This window comes from Filicampus tigris, chromosome 4 (genome assembly GCF_054856515.1).
Source record: "Filicampus tigris isolate MCC_2025a chromosome 4, RoL_Ftig_1.0, whole genome shotgun sequence".
Taxonomy (NCBI): Eukaryota; Metazoa; Chordata; class Actinopteri; order Syngnathiformes; family Syngnathidae; genus Filicampus; species Filicampus tigris.
In genome coordinates this window covers 28,935,969-28,957,006 of record NC_141220.1, presented here as the reverse complement: position 1 = coordinate 28,957,006, position 21,038 = coordinate 28,935,969, and the positions used below count along the sequence as shown (strand labels likewise).

General features: G+C 46.7%; 2 protein-coding genes across 4 annotated transcripts; one reads left to right on the top strand and one right to left on the bottom strand.

Annotated features, from left to right (window-relative positions):
- Positions 1-1,980: 1,980 nt before the first annotated feature.
- prr33 (proline rich 33) lies at positions 1,981-7,563 on the top strand. The gene is made up of 2 exons (XM_086029111.1): positions 1,981-2,070; positions 4,642-7,563. Exons 1-2 carry the CDS (start codon positions 1,984-1,986, stop codon positions 7,381-7,383), a joined length of 2,829 nt encoding a protein of 942 aa, XP_085885237.1. The 5' UTR covers positions 1,981-1,983; the 3' UTR covers positions 7,384-7,563.
- lsp1a (lymphocyte specific protein 1 a) lies at positions 3,699-20,446 on the bottom strand. 3 transcript variants are annotated; one of them, XM_086029114.1, is made up of 13 exons: positions 20,170-20,446; positions 16,386-16,526; positions 14,384-14,672; positions 13,339-13,451; positions 13,089-13,266; positions 12,746-12,871; positions 10,736-10,779; positions 10,426-10,507; positions 10,046-10,183; positions 9,185-9,280; positions 8,989-9,075; positions 8,793-8,895; positions 3,699-4,070 (listed from the first exon to the last, which is right to left on the bottom strand). In XM_086029114.1, the coding sequence occupies exons 1-13, from the start codon at positions 20,226-20,228 to the stop codon at positions 4,048-4,050; spliced, it is 1,479 nt and encodes a 492-aa protein (XP_085885240.1). In that variant the 5' UTR covers positions 20,229-20,446; the 3' UTR covers positions 3,699-4,047. The 3 variants fall into 3 exon arrangements, with proteins under 3 accessions (XP_085885240.1, XP_085885238.1, XP_085885239.1); XM_086029112.1 differs by lacking the exon at positions 20,170-20,446 and adding an exon at positions 18,233-18,335; XM_086029113.1 differs by lacking the exon at positions 20,170-20,446 and adding an exon at positions 17,741-18,195.
- Positions 20,447-21,038: the final 592 nt, after the last annotated feature.

Genomic DNA, 21,038 nt, shown 5'->3' with positions numbered 1-21,038 from the left:
AACATTTAGGAGGAGAACGTTGACCTTTCAATGATCCCCTCTCAAAGATCTGATTGGACTTGTATTGATGAATTGATTCATTGGTGAGAATGTTTACTGGGATGTGGCTTTGAAAGCCCTCTTATGGCAGATCTGACGTCTTCCACTTGGGGGCGCCGCTGTATCATGACATGATGTGAGTGAAAGCGCCCCCCTCGTGGGGGCACCCCTCGTGGGGTTACATGTGCAAATAAACCTCACGCTGATCTCCGTGTCGCTGCGCCGCGGCTGCGATGGTCCGTCTAAATATGTGCTTACCCGAAAGCAGTAAGCAGCAAACCCTAAAAGTAAGCTAGCTGATCGCAGGGTCTCATACAACAAGTCAGAGACGGGCAATCCGTTTCTCTAAAGGGCCATGCAAATCATTTGTCTTGAATAGGAATTTAATTGTTTATGAATTATTCAATCCAAACTGAAAACCGGGAGAAAGAATACAGTTTATTCAGTTAAAGTGGCATGTCTACACATATTAATGATAAAATCATCCATGAGGTCGGCGATCGGGAAGAAAATGAGCGCCAGACGACGACCTCTGGTGCTCGTTTGAGAATCACGCCAAAAATGTTGACGTGCACCCCGTGTGACTTTTCATAATGTGACTTGACGCCTGTGTAGCTTCACTTGAAATGTAACACAACGGAGGCTAACGTCCCGGGTTCACGTTAAGACTTTTTGACGGGCCAGCATTGCAACAAAAACAAATGAGAAAATATGTATTCAAGTATTGAGTATGGAGTGAATGTTGGTCAAAGTTTGTCGACGGAAGCGCAAAGAGAAGCTCGTTTAAAATGACAGGCAGACCGGCCTATAGATGATTACTCTTTGTTCCGGCCGGACAAAATGGCGGGGAAGGGTACCCTGGCGATAAACAGACCGAGACATTTAAATGAACATGTAATGTTAACGTACGTAACGCGCAGCCTACTGTAAAAAGAAAAAAATGGAACGTAACAAAACATACATTAAATAAACATGACATCATTACGCAACACAATGTAATATAAGGTCATGATGTGCAGTGTAATGTTACAAAGCGTAATAACAAAACATAAACAATTAACATGACGTTGTCACACCTCGCGACGGAGCGCAACACAAGGCAACGGAACGACACATAATTATGCACAACGTAACGAAAGGCAATGTAACGAAATGTAACGGAACCTCATGTAGCTTAGCACGCGATGAAACAGCGTGCGACATTTTGCGTATGGCGACGAAAGGTAACGTCGCAACATTTGACATGAAATGTACCGTGACTCTCATAACATAACGCAACGTAATGCAACCTCGCATGTAACCATGTGAGGTTACATCACTTAATCTTGACGACATGTCGCCTAGCATAACGCAACATGTAAACGTAAAGTGACACGCCATGTAGCGCAATGTCAAGCTACCTAGCACGTGACGCGTGTAACATTTAATGTAACCACACATAGCGTAACCTACATAGCTGAAGCTGTTATTGTGCATTAGAAGGCTGAGCGGCAGGGGGGCTTTTGGGGGGTCCTGACACAAGCGCTCGGGTGCCTGGGGGGGGGGGGTGAGGGAGGGTTGACACTTAAGGTTTCATGCTTGAATTTGCGGCCCGGCAGCCCGGTCGGCCGCTGCTGTCACTCCGTTTATTTTGGGACTGTCATGGCGTGCGGGCCTTGCGTTCGGAGGCAGGGGCGGGGGGGTCGAGTGGGGCGCAACGCAAAGCAGCCGCTTTGACACTCCGGGCTGCGACAAGCAGGCAGCAGCCGGACGCACGGCCGCCCCCCAGCACCACTGGACCAGGTAAACGCACCTTTTCTTCTCTTTTCCGCCGGGGTGCTCAACCCACCCGAGCGCCCCACCTTGCTGCTGTTTGTAGTTGGAGGTCGGCCTGGCGCAGGGGTGGTAGTGGGTGCGGGAGGGGGGTGGGGGTGGGGGGTGCCATGGACTTTGAAAGCTTCATATATGTGCTTGCTATGTGACTTCCTGACCGGACTTGTCTTACTTGAAGGGGAACCTGCCTGCTGCACTTCAGCCACCAGTTGCAAACCGGTAAGAACATGTCTTTGTGGGAGGGATGTGGGGTGGGGTGTGTGTGTTGGGGGGGGGGGGGGGGTTCGTGCCCAGGGGCCGCGGTCTTTTTGGGTCTGTATCTGTCATTGTGGACCACGACGGCTTTTATGACACGGCTATAATTACTCTTTCCACATTTGACGCCAACTTTCCAGTGCCTTAAATGGAGGAGGGGGGGCCGGGGGGGGGGGGGGGGGGTTCTCATGTTTTAACCTGGGAGGGGGAATGGAATGGTGGAGGGGGGCTCACTGGCCTACATTTCGCCAAGTAGTGACAGCTGATTCTTTATGATCTTCCGTTTTTTAAATGATCTTTAATCATTCGGAGTTCTTCGATTGGCCAGCCTCGATGGCGGCCAATCAGCTGTCAAGCAGTAGTGATGTCGGCGGTTTCACGATTGCCAGCTATTTTCGCACCTCAGCACGTATGCGAGTATAAATACACACATACTGTACGATAAAAGTTATGTGCCAGGAGGAAAGATAATAAACATCACACTTGTCCATAACTGCTTAAGTGAATTGCAGCAAATTGGTGGAATTAGTCCAAATAAGCGTTTCAAAAAGTAAACCATAAATGGAATGTTTGCTCCGGTTCAGTCAAACCTGTCTACTAGCTTGACAACAATACACTCTAAAAACAGTTGGGTTAAAAATAACACAAATTGTGGATCGGTCCATTTTTGACCCAAAATTGTGTTATTTTTAACCCAACTGTTTTTAGAGTGTAAAACGCCATTAAAGTCCGATATTCAAATGACAAGTTTGGGGCAGATAAGAGAAAAAAAAAAGAAGTTTTATTTTAAAAACGACTTGAAATGATGAGTCCCGATTTTAATTGTATTGTTGTGACGGTGGCTCTTTAACATGGAAAAGAAACCCATTTGTCTCACGTCTGAAAAGACAAACGATGTTTTGTGAAAGCGTATTGCTGCCACATCAGAAAAAAATTGTTTGACATCCCATAATGTGATTCAGTTCCTGTTTTTATGTGATAAAGCTCGCATTTTGACGTGCTAATTTATCACATTAAAATGATAAGTTTGACTTCCGCATTCAACAAAACAAAAAGGAGCAATTGCATGAGAGTTCCATGTGAAATTTATCATGTTAAATTGTGAAGTGATCCTGCTCTAACATGATATATATTGAACTTTTTTTTTTTTTTTTGTCAAAGCAGCAACATACTTTCGTTAAATATTGTCATATGTTTCAAAAGGATTTTTTGAGATTGGAGCTGGTATGAAGGTGCTAGACTTGACTTGACCAATGACAGACTTGAAGTTCGCCAACTTTTCCCTTTTATGCATATGGAAGAATTTGGCTCTAAATGGGAAAAACAAATTAAATACAATCAGCAACTTGGATATTAAAAAAAAAAAAGTATCATTTTATCTTGAAAATATATCACTCTCATCTCGAAAAACTACCCCTTTAACTTGAAAATATATTCCTCGTTATCGCTAATTTATACAATTGCAATTTCAAAAATATACATTATTCCTGTAAACTTCAATATGGAAAACAGATCTGGAAGATACACTGTACGACTTCAATCGAATAATACATACAACTTTTTTTTAGAAATTGGTTAATGGGATGAGAACGTTGTAGTATAAAAAAGATTTTAATGGACTTAAAAAAGGACCGTACAAACTCATACAAGCACAAGAAACAAAAAAGGCATCAGTGATTGCAAGGTAACTATGAACAGCAAACAGGAAGCGATTGTAACCATTGACAGCAAACAGGAAGTGATTGTACAGATCAGATGATGCAAACAAAGACAAAAACGAACGTGCGACTAATGCACCGCTGATAAACGACAGCTGTCAGCAGATGCACAACGTCACATAACAACTACGTGACTGACTGTCTATATGTGATGTTTAATAACTGTAACAAAGTGTTGGTGGGGGGGGGGGGCTGTTTGCCAAACTGGAGAAACGAGACCACATCAGTAGTCACTTGGACAAAAGTCTGGAAAAGACACAAAAAGACATTTATTGTTGATTAAAAAAAATCTTCACTGTCACTAAAATGTTTTTTTTTTTTTACTGTTATTTTGTGGATCAAATAGACCCATTTTAAAGTTTCAACCTCAGTCACATCAAAAACATTTATTGATTTGATTTGTCCAATATTTACAAGAAAAAATGAATGATGATGAATGGTAAAACTTGTAGTGCAGAATGGTGAACATTTTTAGTGTCGCAAAACAAATATAAAAGGGGAGTTAAAACTAAGAATTTTCAGTTTCTTGAAATGAGAAATCAAACGTAAACCTTTTTTTTTTTAAATTATTTCACGGTTAAAATGGATGCATTTTAAAGCCTAAACTATTTAAAAATGCATGTGAATTCATACACGAGTACATGAGTTATTATCAGTACTAGAGTGAACCCCTGCAGATTCACAGACTTGTTTTAAACAGAACCTATCCTCCACTATTCCTTGAAAAACGGGTCTCGCTGTTACTTTAGCGAGTAGAGCTAATTATATTTATATGATCTGTGTGTTTGAGTCTGACGTGTTGTGATTTGGTCTCCAGGAGGTCGAGGTGCTCATGGCAGTCGCTTACGGTGCAGCCCTCCCGGCCGGATTCTTTCCCCTCCAGTACCCGCCCCCCTTGTTCCCCAAGCCCGGGAAAGACAATGCCCGTCTCCAGAAGCTCCTGAAGCGCAACGCCAAAAAGAAGACATCCGCGCAGGTGTCTCAGTCGGCCGCCCCTTTCCGCTCCAGCCTCTCCCCTGTCAATGAAGCCAGCCCCGACCTCGAGCGCAGCGACCACTCCACGCCGCCCAAAACCCCCGAGGTGCTGTGTGGGTTCTACGCCACCCACCAGCCATCCCGTTTCGCCGCTCGGCCGCTTTATCAGCATGTGGCATCGCCGTACCCGCAACGGGCGGCCTTCTCTCGAGCGGGCAGGTTCTCGCCTCAGCCGCTCGCCTTCCCGCAGTACGCACAACATGGCGCTGGTGCTGGTGCTGCGACGCTGTTCTCAAGTGCGCCACAACATGCACCACCCACTCCGATGGTGCCCATCCAGCTGGGGCCCCTCCAGCCAATGGCCTCCATGATCACTCAACAAGCTTCTTCTTCTGTGCCTCAGATGAGTGTTCCTCCTCACGAGTTGAAAATCCCCAATTTGAGTCCTTTTCCAGATGCTCCCAGACTGGCTGTAGCCCCGCCAACCAAGCCGAAACCAGTCAGCCCTAATCCGACCTCCTATCCGGCGGCGGCACCTCAGGCTTTGACTAGGCCTCTCACTGTGCTAACCCAGTTCGTCAAGCCCAAAAGTCCTCGTCCAACATTCAAAGCCACCGAACCTTCGAAATCTCCCAAATCCATGTTTGAGGTCCCCCAAATCCGCCTGTACACAGCAAGCACGTCCTACTACGAGACATCCAGGACGACGCCCGTGTATGACACGGTGGCACTAACCGCCATTGGCAGCACCGTCACCACTGAAAGCAACCAAGAAGCAAGTCTGGCAGTTGAAGCCAAGAGGTCCATCACCCCGGCTCCTATCGGCACCTCGGAACCACAACCAAAAACACCAACCGCAGCAGATGTGCAAAGAGAAACAGCAAAAGTTGAGACAAACACGGTCCACAGTGCTCCTACCATTGAAATAAAGAGAGCCACGCCCACATCTGAAATGAGAGTCAAAACACCACCTCAGGAAATGCAGTCACCGAGGTGCCTGACGGGGCGTCCGAGAACACCAGTAAAGCGTGCTGCCACGCCCGTGTTTGAGATTTCCAAACCTAACCCTCTCTTGTTTGCGGTGTCACCAGTAATGATGGAGCCAGAGAGGTCCAGAACCCCCAAAATGAGAGCCACGACTCCCGAGATCAGCTTACCTGCGATGGCTCTGAATGGAGAGGTCCAGGCAAGCTTCCCACAGACGATTACAAAGTCCAAATCAGAGCCTGATCTGACCAGAAGAACTCCGACAGCTGAGCTGACACCTGGGGTGACATCCTTTGGGTATCAGAGGCCCAAAACTCCAACCTATGAGGCGTCCCGGCTGCTCAGCTCATCGCCGGCTTTTAAAAGACCAAGAACTCCCACATATGGGACTTCCCCCCATGCTGGACCCGCTGCAGCCTTCCAGAGGTCAAAGACCCCAACTCTAGAAGGGCCCAAATACAAGTCTTCCTACCGCGGACTGATGCCTGGAGAGTATGCGGCTTATGGTGGGATAACTACGCACACGCCGGCCTTCGGAATTACAGGATCTCAGGATGCAACCCAAGAGGAGGCTGCATCCACCCAGAGTAAAACACCAACCCGAGAACTGACAGTCTCAGAGGTCAAAGAAACCCCCAAATTTGAGGACAAGGTCTCTGCCACCCCAACAATTCCCATGATTGTTATTTCCCAGACACCCGAAACCCCTGTAGTGACCATGAAGCCGGAACCAAGGATGGTACATCCACCGCTACCAGATAAACCTCAACAACAGATCCAGGAAAGTACAAACAACAAAGCTCCAACCTCAGACGACAGAACTCCCGTCTGCCAGAAGACTGACGTGCCAAAACCTCCTGTGGCCAAACAAGCTCCTCCTGCTCCTGATAAAGACCCTCTGAAGGCAGTCAGAAAGCTTCTCGGCAAAGAGAAAGTCCTGCCCTCGAAAAGTCAAAATCAGGCAAAGGTTGACGAGCCCGTGAAAGTCCCCGAGGTTGAGAAGGTCAACGCAAAATCCGCCCAAAGTCAAGACAAGGACAACAAGGCCGGAACACCTGCGGGGGCTGACAAGAAGGATGACGAGTCACCTAAAGCCGTCCAGAAGCCGAAGGCATTGAAAGCAAAAGCGAGCGGCTGGTCCAGACTTAAAAAGCACATGGTGGTGGAGCATGAGGAGCCTTTGTTTCCACAGACAGACGGAGCAGGCCAGGACCAGAGCCAGGGGGTCCCCGCCGCTGGCTCCACACCCCCTAAAGCCACCAAGATGTGGGACGCCGTCCTCTTCCAGATGTTCTCCAGCAAGGAGAACATCATGCACCAGATCGAGCTGAAGCAGAAGGAAGAGCAGCAGAAGACGGAGGGGAAGAAGCGCGATGAAAAGTCCAAGGACGAGGCCAAGGAAATCCCGTCTTTTGCGTACCGGCTGCCCATCTTGCTCTTCAGCCCCAAGTTTGATGCCAAGAAACTGAAGGAAGCAGCATCCAGGCCCCTCACCAAATTCTCCACCGTCTTCGAGATGGGTCTGATTGCACGCAAGGCGAAAGACGACGAACCAAAAGACTTTAACAGAACCGCCAGAGGCTTCAGCTCTTCTTAAGAAGCCAGAAGGCCACTTGGATGTTTCAGGAAAGGTTAGCATAGTAAAAGTGTGCATGTGTGGACTCTGCTTCGTAATCACCGGGCCTCAAGTAGTCGCTGGGTCCTGGTTGTGCTTGTTTGGACTTTACGTGACGTGAGCACCTCGTTTGTTTTACGATTAAAAGCTATTATGCTTGAACTCCATAATGAGCCTCACGTTTGTTGCCAAAGTCTTCCTTTGGGGGTCTTTGATGTTCACCATGGTGCTACTCGCTTCCTGAAGTTGAGCTGCTTTTATTTGGATGTTTTCGATGATGTCATAAACGAGAAGACTAATAGTAACATTTACTCTGTTTGTTGACTTTGTTGTGTTCTAGATTAGACCGTTTGTTGTGTTCTAGATTAGACCGAATTGATTCTAGAAGGAGAACGTTTGTGTCAACAGGATGTCAGGAAACTTGAAGGTCACTGCGAAAGTTGAAAAGACTTATAATTGGACAGTCAAAAAGTAGGGTTAACTGGCAATAAGCCCCCGCAAGCCCCCACCCTGCATGTCTTTTTTTTGTGTGTGTGCGCTCGTCTTAATTTTTAAAATCAAAATCGCATTTTAATCTGAATTTCCACTTTCGCTTCCTGAGGAATTTTCAAAATAAACCAATCGGGCAAAGTTTTTCATCTGTTGCCAATTTTTGTCAATTACATTTTAGTTCAAAGCTACTTAAAGCTAAGGTTAAGAAGATCTGTGAATGTGAGTAGGGTCAGGGGTGTTAGTGGGCTTGGGATGGAGGTTAGGGTTTACGGGTCAGGGGGTGGAGCAGGGCTCTTCAATCCTGTTCCTCGAAGGCCGGCGTCCTGCCTGTTTTCCATCTGTCCCTGCGTTTTTCTGAACATCTTCAATATCTGAAGGTCAGATATTGAACTATGTAAGGCCTAATTTTTGAAGGTAGCTTGTATGCTAAGACTATAAGAACAAGATCCTGTTTTCAAGAGCCGTTTTCAGACATTGGCACAATGGCGCAGGGACTTCTGCTTCTGCTTCTTGATATTATTTGCTTAAAATGGGATTTACATCAATGTCCTGAAGACCTCAGACTTTTTAATTACAGGAACATTTTCTCAAAAACTTTGATTCCTGGGACTATTTTAGGTCAAAAGAAGAGTCTGCTGGGAGGGTAGTATTTTCAAGATTCCCAGGAACCTTTTTGCAACATTGCAAATGGGGGGCAGTTACTTTGCTCATCAATCGGATTTACACAAAAGTTGATTTACATCAACATTCTGGGAACTTGAGACATTTTATTTCCAGGAACTGGAATTTCCCCAAATTGTGTTCCTGGAACTGTTTCAAGCGTCAGGGGAACCTTTTGCACGGCAGGTGTTCTCTGAGAACTTGAGACGTTTTTTTCAATTGGGTGTGACTTCTCTCACCAGACTTTCCGTTAGTGGCGTGTTCCTGGTCCACGGATATCTTCTCATACTTGCCGTGTCCCGTCACCACAAACTTGTACTTCTTACTCACTGCTGCCGAGCCCTGGCAACAACACGAAGAAGCACAGCAAACATAAACGTGCGTCACAATAATAACACACATATACAGTAGCATGTTAGCATTAGCATGCGTTACCTTGGTGTTTGCGGTGGACCTCCCCGATGAATCTCCAATAACCTCCCACAAGTTCTTCTTCTGCATGACATCTCCGCACTTCACATCCTGACAACACACAGTCATCAATTAACAATTAGCTTAGCGTCAAGGCATTAGCACGACTAACGCTCTTTTGTTGACTTTGTAGACTCGCTCGTTACGACGTGCTACTCACCGCTGCTCGGCTCTGCGGAGGTCGGCCGCCGTCGGGTTGGCCCTTTACCCACTGAGTGATCAGGTTGGCCACGCCCACCTTTAAGCTGTCAGTGTCCTGATTGGTGGATACGTGGGAAGGTCAACACCAGCATTTAAAAAAACGATTCTGTTTATGACTTTGTTTCCATGTGGGCAATTTGGATGACCGATTTTTTTATGCAACTAACCAGCCGTACTTGGCAACAACAACAATAACGCCCATGTGACCACCTTCAAAAGATTTCGACGTTAAGACGACTTTTCGATTAAAGCCAAAACCGTTTCAAACTGCCAACAAGCGTCCAGTTGCCTAAATTCAACTTTTTTGTGGATGACCTGGATGACTCACATCCATCCATTGTCTCTAGCGCTTCTCCTCACAAATGTCGCGGGGAGTGCTGGAGCCTATCCCAGCAGTCTTCGGGCAGTAATCGGGCGACACCAGCCAATCGCAGGGATGACTCACAATCAGCCAAAATATTTTCCACAAAGTCAAATTTGACCTTCGAATTCGGACAAACTTAAGAAACACCTTCCAGAAAGAGTTGGCTGGAAAAAGATGGCAATGAAATGTTTCTGGAAGCTCAGGACGATGTCACAGTGACTGACGGTGAAAGTGTAAGTTGGCAATGCCGGCAACTCATCTTTATGCTTTGAGGAGGACACCAGCTACTTGGAGACACTTTGACAAACATTTGCGCGAGGGCAAGCTAAAGCTAATGCTATTTCCTATGTTTACATACAAGCAATCAGGTGTGCCAGACTTCCAGGTGTAGGAAGTCCAGGATGAGACGTATTGAAAGTAGGTGTGCTTCGGGGGCCCTCGGGGGGCGTCGCTTACCCGACCGGAAGATGTTTTGGGGGGGCTGCTAGTCCGCGCCTCACCGGACTCGAACAAGTTCTTCTTAGAGATGACGGCCTCCAGCGAGTTGGGAAGGTCCGCCACCGGGGCCTTCGAGCCTCGAGGTTCCTGAGAGTTCTGGACACAGAGAGACCGTCGGCAACTCAATGACGGATTGCTTTTCGGACAGCAAAAGTCATTTCCACAATTTGTTGTCACCAGTCCGTCTAGTTTGTCTGCTTCTGATTGAAGCTCATTTGGGCAAATTCCCTATCCATCCATCCATCCATCCATCCATCCATCCATCCATCCATCCATCTATCCATCTATCCGTCCGTTTGTCCGTCCTTCCGTGTCTGTGTGCGTGTGCACGTGCGTACCTCCACGGCGTGCACGTACTGCTCCATCTTGTCGTCGATGTTGCTGACGAGGACGAGCGCCGGCGTCTTTTTGAAACTGTTACTGACCAGTCGAAAACAACAACAACTGATGAGCTCGTTGCCATGGCGACAAGACACAGAAAGACACAGAAGAACCTAACCAGCTGCATTCCCACTTAAGGCTCCAGGAAAGAGTTCTTGGAACTTTGTGGGACCGAACAAAAGGTTTGCGCTCATCACCCCCGACCCCGTTCCAAAATATTGACATTTTTGTATATTTGACATTCATATTGCGATATTAAGCATTCACCTTTTCTTCAGTGAGCGGCTGAGGGACTCGGCCCTCTCTGTGATCTGGAAATCACAAGACAAGACAGCAAGTGAGGACATGCTGTGAATGAAGTCATGAAGTCAAGTCTATTGTGCAGGGTGCACTTTGAAGTTTAGGCTTGAACTTCAAACCCCAATGACTTTTTTCGTGTAAAAAGCTTGTGACACGACGTTCGGCGTGATGAAACGTTGATCACGTAATCACATTCAAGTGATTTGACAGAATTCAACGCACTTTTAGGGCCCAACCGAGATGGAGTTTTTAAAAAAAATTTTACCGATACCAAATCCGATATTTGGCAAAGTAAAATTCCCAATAACCGATTAATTGGCCTCTTTAAAAAACAGAGAATGATTTGTTTTACTTAAAACAACAAACTCATCAGTTACACGCTGAACATTTGACTGCTTTACGATACTTCGTCTGTTCGCATTTGTTTACAGCAGAGACTAATTGGCGGAAAAAAACAGATTTAAAAAAAAATGTTTGAATGTCATGGTCTTTGTTTTACGTTGGATTGTGTTAATGTGGCAAAAAAAAAAAAACGTCCAATTTTTTTCCGATTTGGAAGGGCTAATATCGGTCAACTAATCGGTTGGGCCGTGCTATCAACCCGCCAACCACACACAAACAAGAACACACGTGCCAACTATTGGGGGTAAAAAAGGTGCCGAGTCATGCAAACTTCAAATATGATGTCATCCTCGGACATCCTCAAGACGTCTATGAGGGCATTTCACACATTTTCCCAAAGATGATGATAACGTGCAGAAAAATGAAAATAAGATGTGTAAAAGCAATAAAACATCAAGTGCGTGGACAACGAAGCAACATGCGTCATTGGACTTACGAGCGGCGGCGTCTGCAATGCTCGGCTGTGAAGTAACAACACAGCTCATTGGTTACCGTACTGACCAAGCAAGTGCCAGCAAGTGCTCGTCCCCAACTCCGCCCTCCGGCACTGCCCTTGAGCGGAAGTAATCGTTGCGAGATGGAGCTAAAGCAAACGTGGCATAGCATTGCCATGGCAACACATGTTGACGCTGCAGATCCAAACATACATTATTATTATTATTATTATTTAATCTTTATTTATCCAGGTAAGGAAGTTGAGAAAAGATTCTCATTTGCAATGCTGAATTTGCAACTTGTACTTTTTCGTAGTGTTTTTTTTTTTTTTTTGATAATTCATATTATTAAGAATAATAATCATCATCATTTGTTTTCATATAAGTGATGTATAATTTATAATGTTGATAAAATCAATTAATCATTACAATTGAAATCAATTTAGTAATAATTAAAGTATATTCTCTATATTATTCCAGTTTTATTTATTACATGAATTGTTATTAGTATTATACATTTATGAATGTAAGAATAATTTTAAAATATGTATAATTTACTCAAAATCAATTTTAAATTAATAAAAATGATACATATTTGATAACATATAAATTATGCCTTTTAGTAAAACAAATCTTATTGTTCTTATGATCATTATTATTCATAATTCCCCCCCCCCCAAAAATTAAATATTTTTTAAAATAACATATTTTTTTAAATAATCAAAAATTGTATTATGATTATGATTATGATTATTATTAAAATATATTTAGACTATGTTAAGCCTTGGGCTGCATTTCTACTGATTTTAATAGCGAATAATAACAATTAATATACTTTGTTTTTTTCACATTACGAACAAAATCATACAAAAAAAATCATTTATATTGTAATTACAATATCATGAGGCTATAAATGAAATTATTGTTGAACTCATGTTCAACTCCAAAGTCCCCTAGGGGTTGGACTTTGAGTATTGATTTTTGAAACGTAACCTTATTTAACCTTGGACTTGACAAATGACCAGTGACCAAACACATGTGAAGCGCTTGCACTTTTTTGTCACCATGGAAACATGACGCGGCGCTCGTGCCGGTGACCGCCCCAAAAGTCAGTAAAGGTGGTCGCTAGGCAACCGCTTACTTTTTGCGCGGGCGTCTTGATGGGCCCGAAGGCCTCGTCCACGTCGCCGCCGTCCAACATCTTCATCCTCTCGGCCGCGTCCATCCTCCTCCTCGCACTCTCCTCCTTCGTGCGCCCACGCTCCTTCTGTCAATCAAACATCACCAAAGCATCAAAGGCTTCTTCCCGTCAACGCCGACCAAGCGATCAAATCCAGTAGAAGACGTCGTCCCGGACGCAGTCCAAATCCTGGACGCGTTTACCCAAAGCATTTGAGCCTGACCCCGATCACGGACTTTGAGCTGCCAATCAAAAGCAAGCGATGGCATGTGTGGCTTTTTGCGTTGTTTCCGGCGTCACTCACCTCCTCCTCGCTTCGGAGGCGTCTCGGCAGCTCTCTCCTCCCGGCCAGCTCCTCCGGCTCCTCCTGGCCTTGGGCGTGGCGGCCCTTCAGCTGCTCCAGCTCTCGGCTCTCCTTCTCCTCCGGGAGGCCCTGCCGGATCTTCTCCGGCTGAGGCTCCGCCTCCCCCCGCTCGCCGCACCTGACACACGCATGCTAATGCTAATGCTGTTCCTTCCCTGATGTTGTCAGTGTGCGGCATGTTAGCATGTACCTGGTGGCGTGTGATGTCACTTCCTGTTGGGCGGCCTCTGCTCCTGGTTTGGAATCTTGGAGAAGGAAAACTTTGGACGTGTATGAGACTTGGGCTTGTTGTCGTTCTTCCACCTGGACACAAAATGCAAACATGAGCAAAATGGGAACAACCGCACGAGAAGCACGCACAATAACAATATCAAAAGCACATGTAAGATCCATAAGAAGCAAACAAGAACCACATGAGAACCATACCCGAGAACCACACAGGAAGCACGCGGCCACCGACAGACAAAATAACTACCAGGAACCGGACAAAAATCATCACAACAACCCGGGGGTCAAGAGTATGCAAGAAGCAGAGAAGGGTCACTCAGGAACTGGAAAGTCTGCAACCATTCAGGGACCACAACAAGCAACAAGGAACCATACAAGAATGACCACAACAACCACATGAGGAGCACAAAAAAAACCAAGCATGCAGAAAACCAGAACCATCCAGGAGACTCACAAAAAAACAAGCAGCAACCATACATACAAGAACAACACAAGAAATGAGCAGGAACCGTTCAGGAACAGGAACATGAGAAACACATAAGAGTCACACAAGAACCACAAATGATGCAAACACAATCATGGCATCGGAAACACACAATAAAAAGTGCACAAGACCCAACCGGGAGCCATACAAGAACCATGCAAGAACCGCACAGGAATGACACAGGAACAACACCAAACAAATGAACGGCGACCGGGCAACAATGGCCAGAACAGGCACAAGAACAACACGCGTAGCAACCAGAAAGCGCCCAGCAAACTCACGAGAACAACCACAAAAGAACCTAGCGCAAACGCGGAAAACAACAACGAATAGCCAAACAAGAACGGCAAAGGAAAAACACAACCAGCACGAGAACAACACAGCGACCGACCGGGACAACCATTAAAGGGGCGCGCACACACACGAGAACTGTGCAAGAACCAAACCAGAACCACAAAAGAACAAAACAAGAACCAAGCAGAGCAAAGCAGCAACTAAGGTGCACACAACACGTTGCGCTCACCTGGCCGCGTGCAAGTGCGTGCGCGCGTTGCGTCTCCGGCCTCGGCTCGCCGTCTTCGTCTTCCTCATCGCGCTGGACGCCAGCGGATGACGAGCGAGACGAAATGCTGGAGGAGCTGGCGCGGGTGTCTTCTGGCGCCGCCCGGCCGTCCTGCACCTCCTGCCGCCCCCCGCCGGCCACCTCCTGGAGGCGCTGTCGTCTCCTCTGCTCTCGCCGCTGCGTCCAGTCGCCGAAGCCTTCGTCCTCGTCCAGCGACGGCGAGCCGGGCGGCTTCGGCGCTACCTCCGATCTGGACGAGGAAGACATTTTGGGATTTGACGGACACGACGCGCGTTTTGGAGCCTCACGAAGACACATTTAAAGACGCTCACGGCCATCAAATCTCAAACGTGGGTGCAATCGTTTTGATCGTTTCAGACATCGATGCGGGTTTGGGTGGAGATGCGCATGTGAACTTTGATCACGATTGGCCGACATTTTCTGACATTAAGCCACGTTAGGCTTTTTTTTCTTTTTTTTACCTTTAAGTGTATCTGTGGAGGTCAGAAGGAAAAATATTTCTGATTTTGCAAGAAAAACTGCATCCAAACGTGTTTTTGCCTTTACTGGTTGCATCAAAGCAAACTGGCGGATCGTATTTGTCGAGATGCCACGACGGCTACTGCACGCAGTCGTATTTGCCCGCAAGAGGCGGAGCCATGACGTAGCGGCGCTGAAAGCATATCTTGGTCCCGACCGTCTCCCTAATTCAACGCGACGTTTTCCCTCTCAGATTCTGATGGACCCGAGTCAGTCTGGCAATTTTCCAGATTCAATATTGACGACGGACGTCTTTTTGTGATGTGGGCTCTTTCCGTTTATATAAATAAATAAATAAAGAGATATTGGAGTCTGGATGTCACGTTGACGGCCATCTTACCAGCCGAGTGGATCCTGGGACGTCGAGCTGTCGGCTGACGTGGCAGTGGACTTTTTTGATTGGTTAGTTCGTTTTTATTCTACAACGACAGCGCGGTCAGTGACTGACGGACGCCCGTTTTGCTGACGATTGACAGGAAGCTTTTTAAAAAATGACAGACTAAGAACTGACGGAAGTGGATTTTAATCCGTCAGAGTAATTGTCACCAACCGGGTCAAGTGCTGACGGAGCTCTCAGTCCGTCGCTGACGGACGCCCGTTTCGCTGACATGTTGGGTTTTTTGGTAGTGGGGCGGACTGACGGACCGATTTTTCTACCCACGGACAAACTTGACCGACTGACTAACTGACATGCTAAAACATTTGGGTTAAAAAAGAACTGATCCACTACTTGGGTCAATTTGCCCCAACTTTCTGAATTTCAAAAAATGGGTCGTTTTGTGCAAAAAAAAAACCCAAAAACAAGAAGGGGGTCAAATTGACCCAATTCGGCTCAGCCAACAACGTGACGTCACAGCCGTTCCTAACACGGCGTCGCGCATTCAAATTAAGCAGTGGGATTATTTTGGCCAACACAAGACTTGACACAAAAATGGCAACACCCGGTATTGATCAAACTTGACAATAATGCTCCCTTTCCCCATCAATACCACAAAATGGGCCGCCGGAGGTACACTTTAAGAATTTTAGACTGTCTCCCACTTGGCGGATGGAGGCCCGAAAAAAGTCTGTGCGCAAATTGGTGTTGCGAAGGACTGGAACGCACAAACATTTGCAAGTTGTTTTTTTTGTCGTCAACTTGGTCATCCAGCTCACTTTGTTTGCTCAAACAGCAGCGGCGGCGGCGGCTGCCGCCCGAGTCAATATTTGTTTTCAACATTTGCCACAAAGAAAATCCTCCAAACATAGTCAAACATTCAAAGTGGCAGCCAGATTGAAGACGACCCCGTGGGCTGGCCGCCAGTCGGTGTTCAGGCAATGAGCGAGCGAGCGAGCGACAGCGCGGCAGACACGACGTCATGCGCATTCTTCGGGAGTTGGGTCACAACAGCTGGCGCGTGCATGCGCGCGCGAGACGACTTACGCGTGGTGCTCGTCCGTCCGGTCGGCGCCGTACTCGGCGGGCGCCGCGTCGCTGTTCCTGCGACTGGACTGGTCTCTGGCTCGTCTCCGGCGTTCGCGTTCGACTTCCTCGGCGTCCTCCACGCTCCTCTGAGCCGTCAACCTGCCACCACATCATCACCTTTATGCACGTTTGTATGCCTTTCTGTGACTCTTCCAGTCTCTGCAAACTGGAGGTTTGCTTTCAAACGTCCACCTTGGCACTACTAATAGATAAAACAAACCCCCCGAAAAAGCCCCTGAAAATGTAGGGGGGAAAAAAGTCTCCATCAGGGCCACCTGCGTGTTTGGTTAGCAACGTGTCAGCGCTCGTTGGCAGACATGAAAGACGTCACCGGTGAAGAAAAGTTTGAAGAGTCCTCAAAGACCTCAAAGAGGTGTTGTCATCGGCTGAATGATGCAATGCCAATGACAATAATAATTACAGGTCGCGCACTGCAATGAGGTGATGTCATGGCGAGTCATGTCTACACGCATTTGTCATGTTTTCAGTGCTACGGGCTGGCATTCCATTCAGCTAAAACACGTCGAACTTGAACTTGTATGTACGGACTCCAAAACATTTTAAAAAAACACAGAATTCGTATGAAAATATACACTTTAAAATCATATGTCATTTTAAAAGAAAGCAACGTAGTACAGAAGTAGTCTTGAAAGCTTGGACCTAGCCAAGTATGCTAAAACCAGCTAGCTCAATGGGTTAACATGTTGAATGTAATTGTCGTTTTAGCACTAAATCTTTTCTCAACAAACCTAAGGAGCACAAAACTAACATCGCAACATTATATAAATCCAAGAAGGCTAATGCTAGCCAGTTCAACATGCTAACACACAACAAAGCCCATGTTTTTCATTTTAGCGCTACAGTACAACTTAAACTTCTATTTTTTAACAACAAAACATAAAAAGCACAGAACTTGTAGGAAATATACATTTTACTATTGCATATTCTTTTAACACATAGCTATGTGGCACGATAGTAATTTGGGGACCATGGAACTAGCACAGGATGCTAGCTAAGCACGTTAACTTGGAAAATCCATGTAGTATTTTATCCCTACAGTACAAAAACACAAAGGTAGTCTTAGAACCGTGAAGCTAGCTAACTAAGCTAATGCTAGTTAGCTAAAAATCCAAACACGTCATTTATACCATATCCAATTGAATCGTAATCCCGCTGAGTTGAACTGAATCGAATTGTTGCACTTTCAAATGGAACCGTCTTTGAATCGTTCCACACCCCACGCATCGAAAACCGCACCGAATCGTCTTTTGTGGAGAGATGCACACCCCAAATATAAACGTATCTAATCTGACCTTTGAGACATTTTGAGGGGAAGCAGGAAACAGGAAACAAGGTAAGAGGAAGTGTGCAATGTTAATGTCCTTCAGCATGCGGGACGATTCAAGTGGGGGCGGATGGGGGCCTTCAAGCGGATGAGGGGGGGCTCAATCTCCTGTCACTCAATCTGATAACACCCCCCTTGAAAAAAAAAACATTCCTCAGGCTCTTATCTGTCTGAATTGTAAATGTGTGTGTGTGTGTGTGTGTGTGCCTGAACGTGAATGTGTGTATTTGTGTTAATGTGTCTGCCTGGTGTGTGTGCGTGCGCACGTGTGCGTGGGACGCAGGGGTCACAGGTTGCAATCTGTTTACAGCTGTTCCGCTTCCCGAACGATGACATCATCACCACGCTGAGATAAACACACACTCGCTGGCATTTCTATGGCTGCCAAAATTCGGCAGCATTTCAAAATAAAAGCCGAGTCTGAAACGTGTCAAAATAAAACTGAGAAGGATTCCAGCACCATTCCATTGGCATGATATCGCCGCGTCGTCACGGAAACCAAGCAGGTCAGCCGTCTGGCTCTTATATGGGAGATGACATCATCACAAGGTGACATGGCAGCCGTCTGACCAATCAGTGAGTGAGTGACACTTGGCCCCGCCTCCTGCTTTCATGACTCCGAGGCAACTCACGGGTGCCACGCCGCTGACGCGGGCTCGGTGATGACATCACGTTGACTCGCCGTTTGCTGTCCCGATGACGCGGGCCGGCACTCGCTGATGACATCACGCTGACTCAAACGCGCTCATTGGCATAATGCAGCCATCTTGATTTGCTTTGCTTTTTCTTGCTTTTTGTCAAACTCGCCGTTAATCAATGTTGACTGTTAAACTCATAATAATATTAAAAAAATTATAATCTCAAAGGCATGACTGATTTTTAGAAGATTGATTTTTTGAGGCTGATGGCGAATCCGATAAAACTCAGATGACTAACAATTAATGGGCTAAAAAAAATATATATGACTAAAATAATAATGTTTTCAGTCATGAAATGAATTACAACAGGGTGAAAAATCAGCAAAAATTAGCCAACTTTAAAATAATAAAAACAAAAAGTGTTTGAATGTAATTCTTTTATCTTATGTTTAAATGTGTTAATTTGGAAAAAAAATATCCACCGACACCGAATCAGTTGGGCCCGAGTAATTCCTTTTTTTTTTTTAATTTAAATTTTTTTTTTTTGGTGATGATTTCCACGAGTGAAAATCCTCACGTTGTGTCCTAAAAACAAGAATTGTGTTTGCTGTTTTGAGCTTTTGTGGTTTTTGCTTTTCCCCCCCGTGGACGCTAGCGATCGCTTCAGCGGGTAACCTTTGACCTCAGAAACCCGCAGCGCTTCCTGTGCAGCCTCCTCCGGACCGCCGCAAGCAACAACGGTGTGGCCTCTGTCCTCGGATGGATGTCAACATGTCCCAAATCCCTGAAAGCCTAAAACCTTTGTGACCCACAAAATTTAATCCCAGCAAGAGCTCCCAACGCCGCAGATATCGGCGACGCTTGCTTCCACCGAGCCATCCGGAAAGTCATCCCGAGTTGAACAAAGACCCTCGGCGGGTTGTGGCAAACGTACTTGCCGGATTTTTTCCACCGGGAGCGCGTCGGACTTCTTCTTCAGGGTTCTTCTGGAGTCCAAAAGTTGTTGTTTTGTTGTCGTGCTGCGGCTGCTGGCTGTTTTGTCGCTCTTTGGCATTTTGACAACTTCTTCTTGAGCGTCTACCAATCAAGACCTCACTTGTGCACCCAGTCAGCGTCAAGAAAACCACACAAAGCCGAAAAACCTCCCACGGCAAAAAGCCTGGTCAGAAATCGCAATATCAGCAGGAGACGTCCAATACTGAACGTTTTGCTTCCATGAAGTGCTGAGCACTCATCAATCGAGAGTGCTGAAACGCACCTTTCACTGAGCAGCATGACATTTGGTGTGCAGGCCAAAAAAGGCCGGTGAAAGGGAAATCGGCCATTTTGGTGTGAAGTGGCCGTTTTAGGCTCATCTGGTTTGGTTGCAGGGTTCCTCCAAAAGTCAACTGCTCACAATGTTTCTTGGGTCAAAGTCGCTTTTGCTGCTTTCTTTTCACAAAAATCACATCGGGGTTTTGCTTTTGCTGCTTTTTGGTCGGAAATCGCTGTTTTGCTGAAAGCAACTCGCCTTCTTCCGCTAATTGCTGAGAAAGGGAAAAACGGAAATCCGATCGAACGCTGTTGTTGCGGCGCAAGAAGAGAGTCTCCCTTTTGCCAGCTTTGCGTCGCATATTGTCAGAAAAGACGAGATTCTGCCAAGATCAAGCAAATGCTGTAAAAGGGCTGCGGGAGTTGAAAATGTCGCCGACGGGAAAGTCGCGGGAAAGCATGATCAACCAAATTGCTGATGACGTCATTGAAAGTGGGCCGGACTGACCTGATGAGGTTCTGGAGACCTTGCTTGCTGGAGTTCCTCCTCAGCAGCGCGTTGGACATCTTCAGGGTTCTTCTGGGCTGGTCTGGGCTTCTTGCGGGCTGAAGGCGGCGACTGGCCCCGAGTTGCCTTGTGCCGCTGCTTCTTCTTCTTTCCTCTTCTTCTTCTTCTTCTTCTTCTTCTGTGGCGCCGGCGCCGCCGCTTGCTCTGGTTGGGACTTGGGCCGCGCTTGTGTTGCGCTTGGGCTTTTGTTGCCACTCGCTCCCTCCCCTCCCCTGCGCGGCGTGTCGGGAATGTCGGAGGGTGGGAGGGACTGAGAAAGAGGGGGCGTGGAGGGCGGGCAGAGTTTAGTCATCACCCGCCCCCCCCCTGCACTCCCCCTTCTGTTGTCCTACATGTGGTTTCCATTGAGAGCAGCTCAGCATCCTTCTGGCCCTGTGTGCGTGTGTGTGTTGGCGAGGTGGAGGGGGGTGAAAGATGATTCCTGCCCCCCCATTCCCAAAGCCCCCCTGTATGCCCCCCCCTTGCACCCCAACATTTTCATCTGCTGATGATTGAAAGCAGACGCCAGGGGGGAGAACGTGTTTTTTTGTTTGTTTTGAATCGCTTGTTGCGTGCCTGTGTTGGACTTTGTTGTCGCAAAGAGTTGCCATGGTGACGACACTCAATCTCAAGTGTGTGCGTGCGTGCGTGCGTGCGCGGCAGTTTGTCGACAACTACTGCAGACGCACATCGGGAACCCCCAATGCCGCCGTGCTTCGCCGGAACAGGAAGTGACGTCACCGGCAAAACAGGAAGTCTCCGACGTCTTTTATTGTTTTATAATGTCTTTTTTATAATGGTCTATATTTAACCTATTCATGCACAGTGGT